The sequence below is a fragment of the Acanthisitta chloris genome, unplaced genomic scaffold (genome assembly GCF_000695815.1).
Source record: "Acanthisitta chloris isolate BGI_N310 unplaced genomic scaffold, ASM69581v1 scaffold602, whole genome shotgun sequence".
NCBI lineage: Eukaryota > Metazoa > Chordata > Aves > Passeriformes > Acanthisittidae > Acanthisitta > Acanthisitta chloris.
Window position 1 is genome coordinate 26,813 of NW_008661931.1, and position 16,059 is coordinate 42,871.

The 16,059-nt window shown below is 39.7% G+C and overlaps 1 protein-coding gene across 1 annotated transcript in view; it reads left to right on the plus strand.

Moving 5' to 3' along the window:
* Positions 1-6,709, plus strand: part of LOC103798126 (DEP domain-containing mTOR-interacting protein) — a gene marked incomplete at its 5' end in the record, with an annotated part of 23,234 nt that extends 16,525 nt beyond the window's left edge. The window contains one exon of the mRNA XM_009070370.1: positions 6,309-6,709. Within this exon, the coding sequence (XP_009068618.1) occupies positions 6,309-6,437 (129 nt within the window). The remainder of the gene's footprint in view (positions 1-6,308) is intronic.
* Positions 6,710-16,059: the final 9,350 nt, after the last annotated feature.

Consider the following 16,059-nt stretch of genomic DNA (forward strand, 5'->3'; position numbering starts at 1 on the left):
AATTGCAAGATGTTAATCCTCCAGCCCTGATTTTGTGGGTGCTCATAAGGAAGGGATCTTACTGACAGCATGGCCTGAGACTGAACAGAAATCAGGATCTTGCAGGTCTCTCATGCAGACTACACATAGAAAACAGATGGGTTTGCTAACCATGTGTGGAGAACTTTCCTCTGGAAGATCATAGTGAGTTTCAGAATACCATAATGAAGCAGTTACAAGTTTGAGCTACTCAAACTGGCCAGCTGATCCTTAGTAGGCCATGAAAAAGGCACTTATTTATATTATTGAGGGTATCTGTATAACAGAAATGTAAGAAGGCTGTCTCTGTAATGGATTTCATTTTAATTTTCATTAGCAAGAAGAAAAGCAAAAAGGTTAACATTGGGCTATACTTTCCTTTTTGAAATAGTTACATTGTCAAATTTGGTATTAATTTTATTCTGTAAAATTGTCAAAATACACTTTTCTTCAGGCAGCCCTGAAAGAAGTTGTGCTTCAAAGCTTTTATTTTAGTTCTTAGGGAAATTGCTGAAGAACTTTTCAAGGTTGAAAATAACTTCTACAGTTGCCTGAATTCATCATTTCTATTTGATGCTCATAAGGTTTAAAAAAAGACCAAAATGAAACTAATACATTTCTCTGTGTATTTTGGGAATGGTTTCACTTAAAGTAAAACTTATCTGTGTCATTTTGGCATTGCAACAGATGATAAGAAGAAATAATTGTCAAGGAAGTGTGTCCTAAACTATCTGATAGCTGTGTGTAAATCAGTGTGCATATAAATCATGAACAGAGCGAAGGGTTAAATCCAGTCTGTCTCATAGTGGATGACTGAGCCAGCTTTGATTCAGACACAGCTTTCCCAACAATTCCTTGTTTCTGTGCAATGAACTACCTTGGTCTCAGAGGGATGTGCTTTGCAGTAGGACCTGGCCCTGGTTTGAGCTGCCAGCTGCTAGAAATCTGTTTCAGATCTACACAGAGTCCAGGAGTGAAATCCTGGCTGCTCCAGAGTGAAAGATTAGTGCAAGGTTGGATCTCATACTCCCTGTCCAGCATTTTTTAATATTATCCTTCATACAGTTGCCACGTGTACAGTAATATTCACACCTTCAATGGAAATTAATTGGTGGCAGTGTTTTCAGCATCTCTTTGTGCTGTTAACTGCTGATGCCAGAGCAGCTCTCAGTGCCAAACAGCACATGAACTCTTTCCAGTTGCTTGACCTTGGTGCTGCTGGAGGAGAAAACTCAAGTGTGCTGGTAGAGACTTTCTGCTTTGCAATCTTAGACCCTGAATGGTCCCATTAACACCTGGATAGTTGGGTAAAATGTCAGTACTGCTGAAAACCAGTATTTTTGCCACTGTCTTTACTGTATCATTGATTAATCTGTCTTTGTACTCAAGAATTTCAAGCCGACATTGTATTTGGTAACATTGATTTCTTTGGTACCTACTTGATCTGCATTTGTAGTAGTGTTTATAGTCTCTTTCTTAAAGAGAAGTTAACAGCAAAAAAAAAAGGCAGAGTGGATTCCAGGCACTGATCCTGTCACTGAAATGTAAGTGATGAATCCGTGGAGAATTAGAGCCTTCACTCCCAGCCGTTAGAGGGGTGCACACATTTGCCACCTCCAGCCTTGCTGCCTCCTGCCAGTTGTGTTCGTCTTCATCTGAAGCTTCTTTTTAAAAGTTTATGTCAAATTAGAGGTGACCATGTAATCACAGTCTTATCCTACTGTTTTGACTATCTGTTGACTATGCATGGCTGTTACTTGCTTTGTGACCAGTGATGAACAGTTGGGCTCACTTGCATCTGTAAATTCAGATGCTTTTTTAGAGCTGTCCCAAAGAACTTTGCAATCATCACTTAAGCCAGGCAGAATTTCCAGCTCTTCATACCCTTCTAAACAGGTAGCACCCTTCTAAGAAAGGGTGTGCGTAGAAAAAGAAATACAAATTTTAAAAGATGTAAAAATATATTGACCAGTGATGAACAGTTGGGCTCACTTGCATCTGTAAATTCAGATGCTTTTTTAGAGCTGTCCCAAAGAACTTTGCAATCATCACTTAAGCCAGGCAGAATTTCCAGCTCTTCATACCCTTCTAAACAGGTAGCACCCTTCTAAGAAAGGGTGTGCGTAGAAAAAGAAATACAAATTTTAAAAGATGTAAAAATATATTCAAAAAGGTAGTGTGCGTAGAAAAAGAAATAAAAATTTTAAAAGATGTAAAAATATATTAAATTCAAAAAGGTCCAGCAAGTAAGGTCTGGCTCCACAGGGAGAGGTAACTAAAGCCTACAGCACAAACAACATCTAAATATCCAAGGATGTAGGCTGCCTGCCTATCCTCAAAGAACATTCCTGTAGCATTCATAAATATTAAGGTCATTCCATAGCAGAACTAACTAAGAATTAGTGACAGGTATGCAATGTTTTGATTTAATCATCAGCTTTAATGTGGTTGTGTAATTCCACACACATGCCTGCAGCCAGTCCCCAACATCTCTTAGAAGCATCCTGCAGTCATGCTCATCACAGCTCCTGACCAGTGTGGGGTCAGCTGTCCAGCCCTGGTGCAGGCAGCTCCCTCGGAGGGAGTGGGGCTTTGGTTTGGTCGTTGGGCAGTTCTCCCAGCAGGAAAGTCAAGGGGTGTGGATGTACATCTGCAGGGCAGTTGGCAAGACTGAGGAGGGGCAGGCAGCCAAAGTTTGCCGTGGAGGAAAGAGCAATTACAGCGAGGGGGAGGAAGGGTTGTGCAGCTCCAAGTACAGCACAATCCTGATTTTGGCCAGTAAATGTTACGGTAACTAATTATTCTCTCCTCTTCTTGTCATCTTCAGTCCAGTGATAGATGACATGACAAATCTGTGCTAACTTCCTTAAACGACAGGTTTCCAGATCCTTTCTGTTCAAATGTAAGCCCATGGTTGAAGTTTCCCTTTTTATGGGAACACATGGATTTGGTTAAACCTTCTGTATATGCCAGGGAAACCCCACAGAAAAACAGTCTTTCCTGCTATCCCTGCTCCTGTGTGCTGCTGTTTCCCAAGGTGGAAAATTGAAAATACTCAACAATAAATGTTTATTGCTGTAACACTTAGATGTTTGAAATCATTTAAGGGAGTTTTTTTCATTTCAGTGTTACTTTATTTAACTGTTATTAGTTCTGTGGTTTTTAGATCTCTACATCCTGACCAACAAAATGGTCGGAATTTATTCTGGGCTGTGTCACTTCTTGAAGTCTAAAGGATAAAAAGGGATGCTTATCTCCTGTCAAGCTCCTTGGAGAGCTATGAGGAAATGAGCAATAAAAGGTTCTTTGAGGATCTTTAAACTGTAGTTTATCATCTATTATAGTTACTGATGTGTGGAAACCAACAGAAATATTTTACATGTTTATAGTTTCAAAACCATTAACAGCTGTAGCTATGAGCTGAGCACTTACAGCTTTTGGAATTGTCTTTTTATAAATGTAACATTAAATCATTATGATTTTGTAAACCAGTCTCTTTAGAACAATTCCCAAGGTCACAATATGTGGGTTGATATACTCAGTCAGGGCTGGTTGGTGGGTACTCACTGGCCCTTGTTCCTTTTCTAACTCCACCAATGCACAATATGGGCTTTTGGGGGGGCAGGATTGATGATGGGCAGAATGCATGAAGGAGTGCTGCATTTTATTTCCCCTTGCTGGATGCAGTGCTGGATGGGAAATTAGGATGGGGAGAAGAAAACTGGGTAAATCAAGGAACACTCAGCATAACAAAGGACTCAGAACTGTGCAAGCCTCTTTCCCCTTGTGGGGACTCGAGGACATGGCATATGGCTCCACATTTCTTTATTCCTTAGAGAGACAGATCTGAAACTTGCAGAGACTCAGACCTTAGGGGCACTGGTCAAGTAATTGCAATGGAGATAGCTTACTTCCCACAGGGTGACAGGCTCTTTATTACCATCCTCATGGGTCTTCTAATGCAACTTTAGGACAGGACTGTGCATTGTCCTCCCCTCCTCATTTCTCTTCTCATCTGGCTTGGGTGGACTTCTTGCTTCGAATCCTCTCCACTGGAAATGGAGAAACTATTGAGCCATTTCAATCCAGTGCAAAGGATGACATGAAGGGGACTGTTCTCAGCCCATACACATTGCTTGTTAATAGTATTGCCAAGGGCATGCAATAAAACAAACACACTGAGAACACAGACCTGTCAACTCTTGTCTCTTGCATAAGAAATTTGCTCTTTGGCATTCGGATTGCTGTTCACTACTGTCATGCCTGTACCATCCACAGTTACACCATTGCAGCCATGGTATGGGTGGCTGTCTGGTCTGGAAAGTCTGTTCCTCTGCCAGGGACATTCCCCAGAGGCCCCTGAGTGTTCCTGACATGATCCAGCATGCAGATTTATCCATCGCACACTTGCATGCTTGTCCCTGGCCAAACATGAGTCCCATGCAATGGGATTCCAGTAACTCAAGAATTATGCAGCAGTAAAACAAACATAAGCCATTCAACTTCCAAAAACTGCATTAAGCCAGAAGAGACAATGTTGTTACTGCAGGTCTGTTTTAAATCAACCCAAATATTATTCTGGAGCCACAGCTATAATTCAGTAAAACTTGATACAATCTTGGAAAGCCATAGAAAGCATTAGGAAATACCACTGGAAGCTGAGACCTACAGATACTGCAATAATTTGCATTTTAAACTAAATAGACATACCACTCAAATACTAATTGGGGCATACTGCAGAGGATGATGGGTTACCTTTTCAACAAAAATCCTTAAAATTCAGAAGGGTTTGTCTGCATGCAAAAAACTGAACCATTTTCCCAGTGCTACCTGCAGCTGAAATATTGCATACATAGGAAAGTTACATCCATATTGCCACAGAGGTTGGCTCAGTGGTATTGCTAAATGCCATACTTTGATGAACATTTAGGCTACTAGTAATGCTGACTTCCAGGATTTTACAGCTCTGCAGAGAAGTTCTGAGGGTAAGGGGTGAGGTGCAAGAGAGAGGTCTGCCCTCCCTTCAGGGGCAGCTACTGCTGCTCTTCTTGTGCAGAGGCTCTTAAGAAGAAGAGATTAAAATGTTCAGTGGCATTTTTCATGAAATGTTAGATTTTAGGATTGGGTTTGCTTCCTCTATAATTTTCCTTTAATGGAACATTGATTCTGTCCATTTTGCACATATGTGTATTGAGTTTCTCCACATATTTCACTTGAGAGGGAAGGTAGCTGATGCAAAAAAGTTAAATGACTTGCCATGTGAGAAAAAACTGCTTTAGAGCTAGCATTGGAGTACACCAGAGCTGCTTTCTACCTCTCCTGCATCCGTTTCTGTGTTGTGTTTCTGCCTAAACAGGAAGGGTAAAATATCATAGACTCATAGAATTGTTATGGTTGAAAAAGACTGGTTGGTCTAAGCCCATCAAGTCCAACCATTAGCCTAACACTGCCATGTTCATCACTAAACAGTGCTCCAAAGTGCCACACCCACTCTTTTTTTTAGCACTTCCAGAGGTGGTGATTCCACCACTTCCCTGGGCAGCCTGTTCGAATGTGTGACCACCCTTTCTGTGAAAAATATCCAATCTAAACCTCCTCTGTGCAACTTGAGGCCATTTCCTCTGGTCCTGTGACTTGTTACCTGGGAGAAGAGACTGAGCCCTACCTCGCTACAGCCTGCTTTGAGGTAGTTGTAGAGAGCAATCAGGTCTCCCCTCAGCCTCCTTTACTCCAGGCTAAACAACCACAGCTGCCTCAGCTGCTCCTCATAAGGCTTGTGCTCCAGACCCTTCACCAGCTCCATTGCTCTTCTCTGGACTCACTCCAGCACCTCCTTCTTGTAGCTGGGGCCCAAATCTGAATACAGGATTTGAGGTGCAGCCTCACCAGTGCTGAGTACAGACAGACCATCACTGCCCTAGTCCTGCTGGCCACACTGTTTCTGATACAGGCCAGGATGCCGTTGGCCTTCTTGGCCACCTGGGCACACTGCTGGCTCATGTTTCCCTGGGTTCTTCTCCACCAGGCAGCTTTCCAGCCACTCTTACCCAGGCCTGAAGGATTTCATGGGGTTGTTGTGACCCAAGTGCAAGACCCAGCCCTTGACCTTGTCAAACCTCATACAATTGGCCTTGACCCATTAATCCAGCTTGTCCATGTAAAATAAAAGATGAAAATTTTTAGTGATACTGCATATCTTCTTTCTTACAGACTCAAGATAACTTATGATGACTTATGACTAAGATAACTTTGTAGTGAATGTATTGTTTTGCTGCTTGCTTTCTCCTCAGGTTTGCCAATTTGTTGTGTCTGTCAATGGCCTGAATGTTCTCCACGTGGATTACAGGACAGTAAGCAACCTCATCCTGACTGGCCCTCGAACAATTGTGATGGAAGTGATGGAAGAAATGGAGGCCTGAGAAGGCAAAAAAACTCTTACTGGACATTTTTGTGGGAGAAATACAAAGACCATGGAGTGGCATGACACAACGTGGCAGAACATTGCTGTGTCTAAATAGATGATTTTGCTTTTGGGGGAGGGGGCTCTCTTGCATTGAACAATAATAGCACTGGTGATTATGCTAAGATGTGAACAATAAATACCAGCATATTTTCACTACAGACTTTTCTTTACCCAATGGAGACAAGGTTAAGGCCTTTAGGTTGTCTCCTCCAGCCATGTCTGCCTTGGTCAGAATGGTTTCAGCCTGAGGCCTTGCATATTTCCTCACAGTCCACCACTGGATCAAAGCACTTCAGGAGGTGAAAGAGCCAAACACTGTGGCATCAGGATGTCACAGATGGTTTGCATGTCATTTTTCTATTGGTAAGCAGCATCCCCGTGTCCAGCTTTGTCCCTGGAGCACGTGCAGTCACAGTTGCTCTCTCCTTGGGCCAAGGGACAGCTGACTAAATGCTGGCTTGATTGCAGTCAAACACAAATGCACTGCAAATGCATGAGGAAAAGGTGTCTGTGCTCTGTAGAGGATTCTCTGATAGGAATGTTTGGGCCTGACTGAATACGTGGGTTAGTCTAGAAAGAAAATGGAAGAATATGTGGTACTTTACAAAATCTGCCTTTGAAAATTGGTCTTCTGGTTTCAATGCCTATGCACTGGTTTAGGTGCTCAAGCATAAAATACTGATTTTGAGGTTTTTTTCCGTATCTGTAAAGGAACAGCCTTGCTGTTCATCACTTTGGAGAAATTTTGGACCCCTTTATTTCCAGAAGAAGACTCATGTTTGGTGGGTTGCAGTGGGAAGTTCACAGTGTTAGCATTAGGAATGGTACATCCAAATGCTCCAATAGCGAAAGTACACTTCAAATTGAAGCAATGTACTTGAATGTACACCAAGTTTGTTAGCACTTTCCAATGATGTGATGTTTTGTGAAGAACAACTTGCTGCACGAGTTGCATTTGACACTATTACTAATAAAACATTGTATTTAACTGACTCTCACTCTTTTTCCAATAGTAGGATTGCATAATTAACAAATTAATGAAACAAAATTTTTAAATAATGTATGTACAAATTCCATATTCTGCAGAATTAGGTGATTGCTCAGCTCAGTGGTAAGGGAACTGCATGGGTTTTCTTTTGTCTTTGAACTGAATAAATACATCCTTCTCCACAAAATTATAAATATATATTGCAGACTTTCTCTGCTGTCTAAATTATACAATTAAAGCTTGACTTTCTATATGCACATACCACAGATCCTTCAGTTATGGGGTGGGGAAAGTATTTTTCCTCAGATAATTTTGAAATATGTTTTGTATTAAAAATTGTTCTCACTAAATAAATTGTTTTTGCAGTATGTTTTTCACTCACTCAAACACTTTTACATCAGAGACAGAGCAAGTCTTCAAAATCACATCTGCCTGGATCTTTGAAGGTGGAAGTCCCTGTGTTCCTTGTGTCTGACACAGTAAAGCTGTGGTTCATTTTTCACCATGCCACTAATATGCAGCAGTACACCAAGGTATAAAACTGCAGCTGCTAACTTGATACTAACCTGGCACAAGAGTGTTTGGAGGATTTGTCCAAACTGTCATCAGCTTTGACAGTTGTTTATCCCAATTGTACCCCCAAAGATTTTGGTACACATGTATAGACCATAGCAGGTCATATTCTACAGTTCATCTAAAATAAATGTTTGAGCACATACTGTTATATGTGACTGTAACAACTGTCAGTGGTACCCACTCAGAACAGCTGGAAAAAATCCTGTTTCAGAAATGTTTCAGTATGCTACAAGGTTTTTTGTTTCTGTGAATCCAGGAATGCTTTTCCAAATACATTTTTTCTTTTTTTTTCTTTTCTTCTTTCTTTTTTTTTTTTTTCTGGATTGATTTGATGGCTTGGATGGTATATCCTTTGTACCCCTTCAAAATATAAATTCTGCATGTTAGGCTAAGTTAAATATTAAAATGTGAAGGATTTTCGTAGCAAAATGCTAATGATTCTCTCTAATGCCATCGTGGATTCTTCTGTATTACATCTCTTGCCTTAGTTAATATTCTGCTACAAGTTCTCTGTAGCTTACAGATAATTAAGAAACTGGGTCAGAATTTGGCTTAATAATGCATTACAGAGTGCACTTTAGACTGGAGCAAAAAGAGTGGGAATGGGGGCAGGGCGAAATCTGTGCATTTCATTATGTTGCAGATTGGAGATGGCATTTTGATTTGCAAAATACATTAGTCTCTATCACAATTCGAGCACCACGACTTGCCTGCTGTTAATGGAGATTTCCATATTGTGTTCTCAACTTGATTGGCAATCTGGAATGTAATTAATTCTTTCCCTCTTCAATGTGACAAAGGTATTCAAATTATCTTGTCAATGAAATTTTGTATTTTGGAAAAAAAAAGGATGCAAAGTAAACAATTCAGCTATGAAATGTATCCTTTCCAATTAGACAGCAGTTTGTCTCTGCACACAGTGCTGCATATGCTCCAGCACATCCCACAGGAGCCAGTGTCAAACTCATGCACTTCAGAGGGCACAGGACTTTGAATATAACAGAGCACCTTGTTTCCTGCAGAGTGCCAGGGGACACGTAAAATTATTCACAGAATGAGGCATTTCAAGAGATGCTTGAATATCACAGTGTGGACTGAAGCAAGAACCCAGAAAGAAACCATCCCCCTGGCATCAGCAGTAACGGCTTCATTTAAAAAGAGAGGCATTTTTGTAAGACTTGTTCTCCTATGTGATGGCATTTTGGGTTACTGTAGATCTTGTGAGATCCTCTAATTAAACTTTAAGCCTTAATAACACAGATTAGTGCCACTCCCCTGCCCATGTACATGTGCAAATCGTTTATGGAACATCTTCAAGCAATATATATACTTAATCAAATTCAAGTAGCAGTTAAGATAATGGGAGCATTAATTCAGTGCGATATTTCTCATATTTTTCTTTTATTTCCTACAAGATACATTTTTTATTTACTTATCAAGATCAAATACAATATATGCAGTATTGAACACAGCTATCACATGGAAGGCATTTCATTCATTAAATGATGCAATAAAACACTTCTGGTGTATCAGAATTTGATTGTCTGCATTTTGGGTCTCCATAAAACCTGAAAATAAAATTTTCAGAATCAAAAAGACACAGTGGTGTCATAGCAGTATCTGAAGTACCAGTAGGCCTGTCCTACTATACTCTCTTCTATGAGATTACCTTCAGGAAGAGGTTTGGGAGGAAGAAGTAATGCAGGACAACTGTTTCTCTTGGTATGTATCTTTTTTCTGGTTATATCCTCACTAATAACTACAGAATGCTAGGGATGTGTTAAATTCTGTCCCACAACTACTGGTTTAATGGTCAGCGTGTCCCCTTAGGTCTCCGTGAAAACTGTCAGAGTGCAGTTCAGAGAACAGCATGAGATCAGAATTTGGGCACAGGGGTGCAGGCTTTGCTGTGCCTCTTGGCCTTAGGACTAGGGAACAGTCCCTGTACTGATTTGATGTACTAACATCAAAGAGAATTCTGAGGATTAAGAAGAAGAATCAACTGACTTCTTTCTTCATCTGCACTGACAGCTATGATGCATGGAAATTTCTTTTTCCCTATGGTTGGAGAGAGAATGATCAAATTACGGGGTAATACTCTAATAATTTCATAGTTTTTAATGTTAGTTCTGCTAAATAAGTATTATCCTGATTTTAGAGACAGGAAAAACTGAGCCAATATGTTTTGAAAAAGTATTTGCCTAATGCATGACGGATCAAGAAATCAATTGTAGCAATTATGAGTATTTTCTCCCCAGTGTATAATTAGAACTAGACCATTCATGGATGTGAAAAAGCATATGTATGTCACATGTATAAGTACAGCTAGACCACACCACTCTTCAAAAAAAGTGAGAGAACTTCTAACATTTTACAATAAAACTGTCATTAAAAGTTTCCATAAATCACTCTTTATAAATTTGTCTTTCTCTGGTGAGTAATGTGGCTTGTATTTATCATTTATATGTGTTACTTATAAAAACAGAAATACTAACTGCCAATGCAATAATTCCCTTTGTATACACACAGTGTACATAAAAATATAATTAATGTTCCAGGGAGTCTGAGTGATTTTAAACCATTAGATTTCTCTACAAACTTCTGCATAAATAAATATTTATACATTAATTTTTTTAAGGAGCCATTAATGCAAGAGAGAATTTAAGAATGTCAAAGGGTGTCACAGGACTCGATGATGCAATTAATGACAGAATTAATTTATACTATAAAGACAGCGTTTCAAGTATAGTTACTCAGTCTTTGTACTTGCAGTTCCTCAGGAAAATTCAGAAATATTCAGAAGGGAATAGCTGTAATTGTCAAACTGAATGCCCCCCAGAAAAATGGCTGCTGTTTTGCAGTTCACTATCCATTCTCATATTGGCCATGGGGGCTGTGAATTTCCTATACTGTTGAAATTCAAGTTTTATGAGCACACACTTAAATCAAATGTTTAGCTTCAAGAGCTCACATTTGAAGCAGACACTGTACTCTAGGTAGCACAAATCGCTGTGATGCCTCTTATATAGAAATGCTGCAATGCACACTTAGGTTTCCCATGCTATGCCAACAGAGATCTCTCTACAACAGTTGCCTACTGGCTTTTCTATGGCCCTGTCAAATAATATTCATCATTTCTTTTCAGAATTTGCAGTTGATTTGCAGAGGAAGTTTCTCTTTTTAGATGCAACTGCTTGCTTCTATTCCTAAGGTGCTTCTACCCAGAGACATCTATAAAATGATCTGTGTGGTACATAGAGAGCTAGTGGCATATTGACCATGTCAAACAGTCATTTACATCATGCCTTCTCAACTCAGGCACATGGTGTCCTTCTCAGGCATGTCCTGGGCAGGGCCAAGGGTTGGACTAGAGGATCCTGAAGGGTCTCTTCCAACTCTGTAGATTCTGTGATTCTGTGAACTGAACACCTCCTCTGCTGGGAAATGCTCCCACTGCTCCTGCTGCTACTGCTGCTACACACACCCAAGCAGGCCAAGCTGGGGAACAGTGATCTAAAAGACAGCCCACCAGATTGTTTTGCTTCTAGTAGTGATTTATGGAGATATATATATATATATCCATAGTTAGTAATGGTCCTACTTTCTCAGTGATTTATGGAGATATATATATATCTCCATAGTTAGTAATGGTCCTACTTTCTGCTTCTAGCTCAAAAATTGATTCTGGGAGATCTTGATGGCCCTACTTTCTTTGTACTTTTACTATGATGGTTTTGAGTGCTTCTTTATCATGATCATCATCACTAGCTTTTCATAAATTCGCGGTGCTTATTTATCAAGCTTAAGACTTCAGGAAAATGGGTGAACTGGCTGCTGCTTTACTATCAAACATGACATACATATAAACGAAGCCTTGAGGTAAGAGGACAATATAAGACAAAGTTACCATAATGATAGAATAAAAATAATTTGTGATATAAAATACCATGATATCTATTCTTGACAAAGCTGCATAAGATTCAGAACACAGTATGGGCCATAGTTTTCATGGACTTTCTCTGATGATGGAGAGAACAGATGAGAGACCTCCCAGGAGTAGTGTTTTCTTTTGGTCCTCTGGATCAGCTACCAGAGGTTTCCCTCCAGCACATTCTGGCTGGAGTACAGCATCCCAACTCTAGCTGGGCTTAGAACCACATAAACTCATGTCTTCACTGCTAACTGTAACTGACCGGAGATATTAATATATACACTCTATGTTTTCCTCTTCAGGCTTTATAGTTTGTTTTAATAAGGAAAAAAAAATAAAAATTATCCATATATCTGATGAGGAAATGCTTCTTTGTCCCTCTTATGTTTCCAGCTGAGCATGCGATGAACAGAAGTCATACTGTTCAGTTTGTACCCAAGCAGAATCTGGGAATAGTTGTTCTTTCCTGCATATCTCAGGCAAACCTTCTCTGAGCCTCCCTGGGCAAACCCACAATATGATGCCTATTACTAGACTGTAGCTGGAAAATACATAGTATGTATAAATCTCTTTAAAAAAAAAATCCAGTTAGCCTGTATTAAAATTCTTGATGGTTTTAAGGCAGAAGCAAAATGAATGTAGACCTCAGAAGAGCATCCATCAGGCAAGTGCAGTGATGCGGTGCAGTATGGAAAGGTTCTGTCACAGAATCATAGAATGTCTTGGGTTGGAAGGCACTTTAAAGATCATTCAGTTCCAAGCCCCCTGCCATGGGTAGGGAAACTTCCACCAGATCAGATTCCTCAGTGCTTCATCCAGCCTAACCTTGAACATTTCCAGGAATGGGACAGTCCCATAATATCCCATAATAAGTTCTTAACAGCATCATAGAGGAGAAAAACATGTCGTTTTATGACTAAATTTACAACTTATGTTCTTAACCCTGTCTTCTCAATAAAAACAAAGTTGTAATTAATGCTTTTGCATGTAAGAACATTCAAGCATTAAATTTACAACATAAGAACATAGTAAAGATATATGTTTGTGAAATATTTCACAGCCCAAACCAAAACATGTTCTTTAAAAAAACATTTTTCATTTACATTATGAAGTAATAAAAACTTTTTTCATATCTTCTATTTATAAAATATTTATATACACACACAAACATTGCATGTGTCAACTGAAAATTAACACACTGGCAGGCTTGACTGAACAACTGCTTTGTCAGTGGAGTCCAGCAACAGGGTTAAACTGAGATCTTCGTGTTTATTAGCAAAAGTTTAATTAAGCGTGATGGTAAGCAAAGCCTGGGAAATATTAAGTGATTTCACTCAGAAGTACTTAGTAGTTTGCAGGATCAGGAATCCATTTAATTTCTGTTCCCCAAGTGCCCTAACAGCCTTGCTTTGCCAGCAAAGTATTTCTAGAAACCTGATGAGATTTTCTTAAGAGTCATGTAGAAAATTGCAGAGGGAATGTACTAGCTTTTATGGGTTAACTTGGAAAGGAAGAAACATGAAAGTATTTAAGATCATAATGCCACATTGTCCTGTTGCCTGTTTTGTTTTATAAGCATTTTTAGCTCAACTGCTTTTTGAAGATAACTTACTGCATCCTTTTGTTTGTTACTGCAGTTGGGAAGTGCGTGTGCCTTGTTTGTTTTGCCAGAATAAACAAGATCCTGTTGAATATTAAAAAATGCAATATTTCATTTACTATAACACTCAATCAGGCAAATCGTCTATTACAAAATACGCTTAAAAGATGCATTTACAAATGGATGATGAGTTACCCTCTTAAATATTTGTTTTTCATCATAAAATGTGTGTTGCCCTTTTAAAATTCTGTTTCATTACCCACTGTACATGATTGTACTGTTCATGCTCCTAAGAAATTATTTTCTGGGGGTTATTGATTCACCTTTCTTTAGCAGCATCAGCACTTCATTTCAGAGACCATTTAAATATAAATCTCCTTGACGTCATCTCCTACATAGTCAGGGAAAGAAAAAAATCTCTTCTGGTTCAGAAACTGTAATTTGGAAAATGAAGGCACAAAAAACATTTATCATAACTCTCACCGATTACTGGGTTTTTTGCAAAAAAACAGACAGTGCTGTCTTAATGTGCAGAACTTCAGGAAGTCATGTAATACAGGAGTAAAAACTTTGGTTATGATCAAATTGTCTACATGTTAAAGGCTCTTTGATGATACCTTTTCCCACTAGTTATCATGATTAACTCCTCACAATGGGGTTGTGATTGCAAAGATGACCTTTGGCATGCAGGTTAATGCTGTGCTCTTTTCCCAGAACTACAGATGGTCTGAAAAAACATCACAGCAGGGTGATGGCATCTACCTCTACTTATCTAACTGGAATCTGAACTCAGACACCAGGGGCCTGGTTCTGTTGCATGCACGTAAATGTCAAGTGCCATCGAAGATGCTTTTAGGGTATTTGAGACATTCTTATGAAGCAGAGAAGACCTTCAGGGAAGCCCATGACCCCTGAAAATCACATCTAGAGACTAAGTCCCAGAGAATCTCTTAAATCCTGTAGGATACTTCAAATTGCATTAGACACTTCTGTGTGAAGAACTGAATGACATCCTTAATAACCACCACTTAACATCAGCTAATTCAATTGACTCCCTGCTGGTAATTTTTTTGGTTTTTCCCAGCTCTATATTCAATTAGCACTGTTGATGGAAAAGAGCATCCTAGCTATCCAGCCAATTCTTCAACAAGTTGCTGCACAATTGTGTCATGCAGAACTGACTGTGATGATGTGCTATTATTAAATGTCCCAAGAAATGTGTCTCCTTTTCTTTTCCTCTTATGCTTTTAGTCAAGATGCAAAGTGGCCTATGACCCAAAGTTCACTTTGTTTCTGAATTGCCTATTGCAAATCAAAGGGGTCAGAGCCATGTGTCAGCTGATCTGTAATTTATGCATATAAATGATTACTTATAATTACTTTCTGCATGTTTTAGCAGACTCTCCTGCTTTTTGGGTATTACTGTTTTTAAGTTGTCCTGAAAAGTACTAATTTCACCCAAGGAGTCACAGCAAGGCAGCTACTACTCCCATTAGGGAAATGGAATCATAAGGAGTAGCAGCTACTGCAATCACAGCAAATGCAAATGGAGGCAGCAGCAGCTGAGTATTTCCACATAAAACTAAGTTTTTTTGCGCTGCTTGCAATATGACAGGTATTGTAGCTCTTGGGCGTCCTGAGGTATTTACACACTGCCCATACACTTCAGTGATGGCTCCCTCAACTATGTCCCTTGCACAACAGTCAGACACATATCTTAGTGTTTGACATCTCAGCCCTTAGTACAAGGGGAGCTTCTGCTCACCCCCTGTGGCAGAAGGGGGCAGAGGCAGTGTCCAAAACCAAATGAAAAATTCAAAGTGAAATTTATAGAGAACTTAGGAGCTAACATAAAAGAAAAATCCATTTCAAAATACCTGTTTACACACACATGGGTGTTTAGAGGGCTATAAGCACTGAAGATTTCACTACTAGTTACCTAACATGTTGTGTCTGTGGTCTTACTAGCTGGCTTATCCCTCTTCATGTTTGTGTTCTTCATGGTTTTACAGCACATCCTTAGGATCCACCACTCCCACACTGACCATTCTCCAAGTGTCACCAGATGAGCTCCTAGATCCACTGCACAGGAGTAAAAGCTACATGGGTGACATGGATATCTAAGACCATCCAGAAACCCTGCAGAGGAGCAGAACTGAAACTTGGTCTCTTAAGACCTTGTCCAGTTTGCAGCCTGCAGTACAAACCTTCAGAGAGGAAGCAAGGCACACACTCCTTAAGGCGAAAGACAGTAGCCCTGTGTATTGACTGCAACCCACAGGTTCCATAGCTGTGGAAAAATATTTCTGTTTATGTATTTTTCACCTTCTGTAGCCATAAATGTGTTATTTGCAACCTTGTATGTTCAGTTTTGGCAAACCCTTGTCACCAGTATGCTAGGTACCCATCATGTGCAGTCAACCTGCGAGCTCCTCGGCTCCACAGTCTTCTTCCAGCTCCTCTCCAAGCTTTGCTTCCTCCCA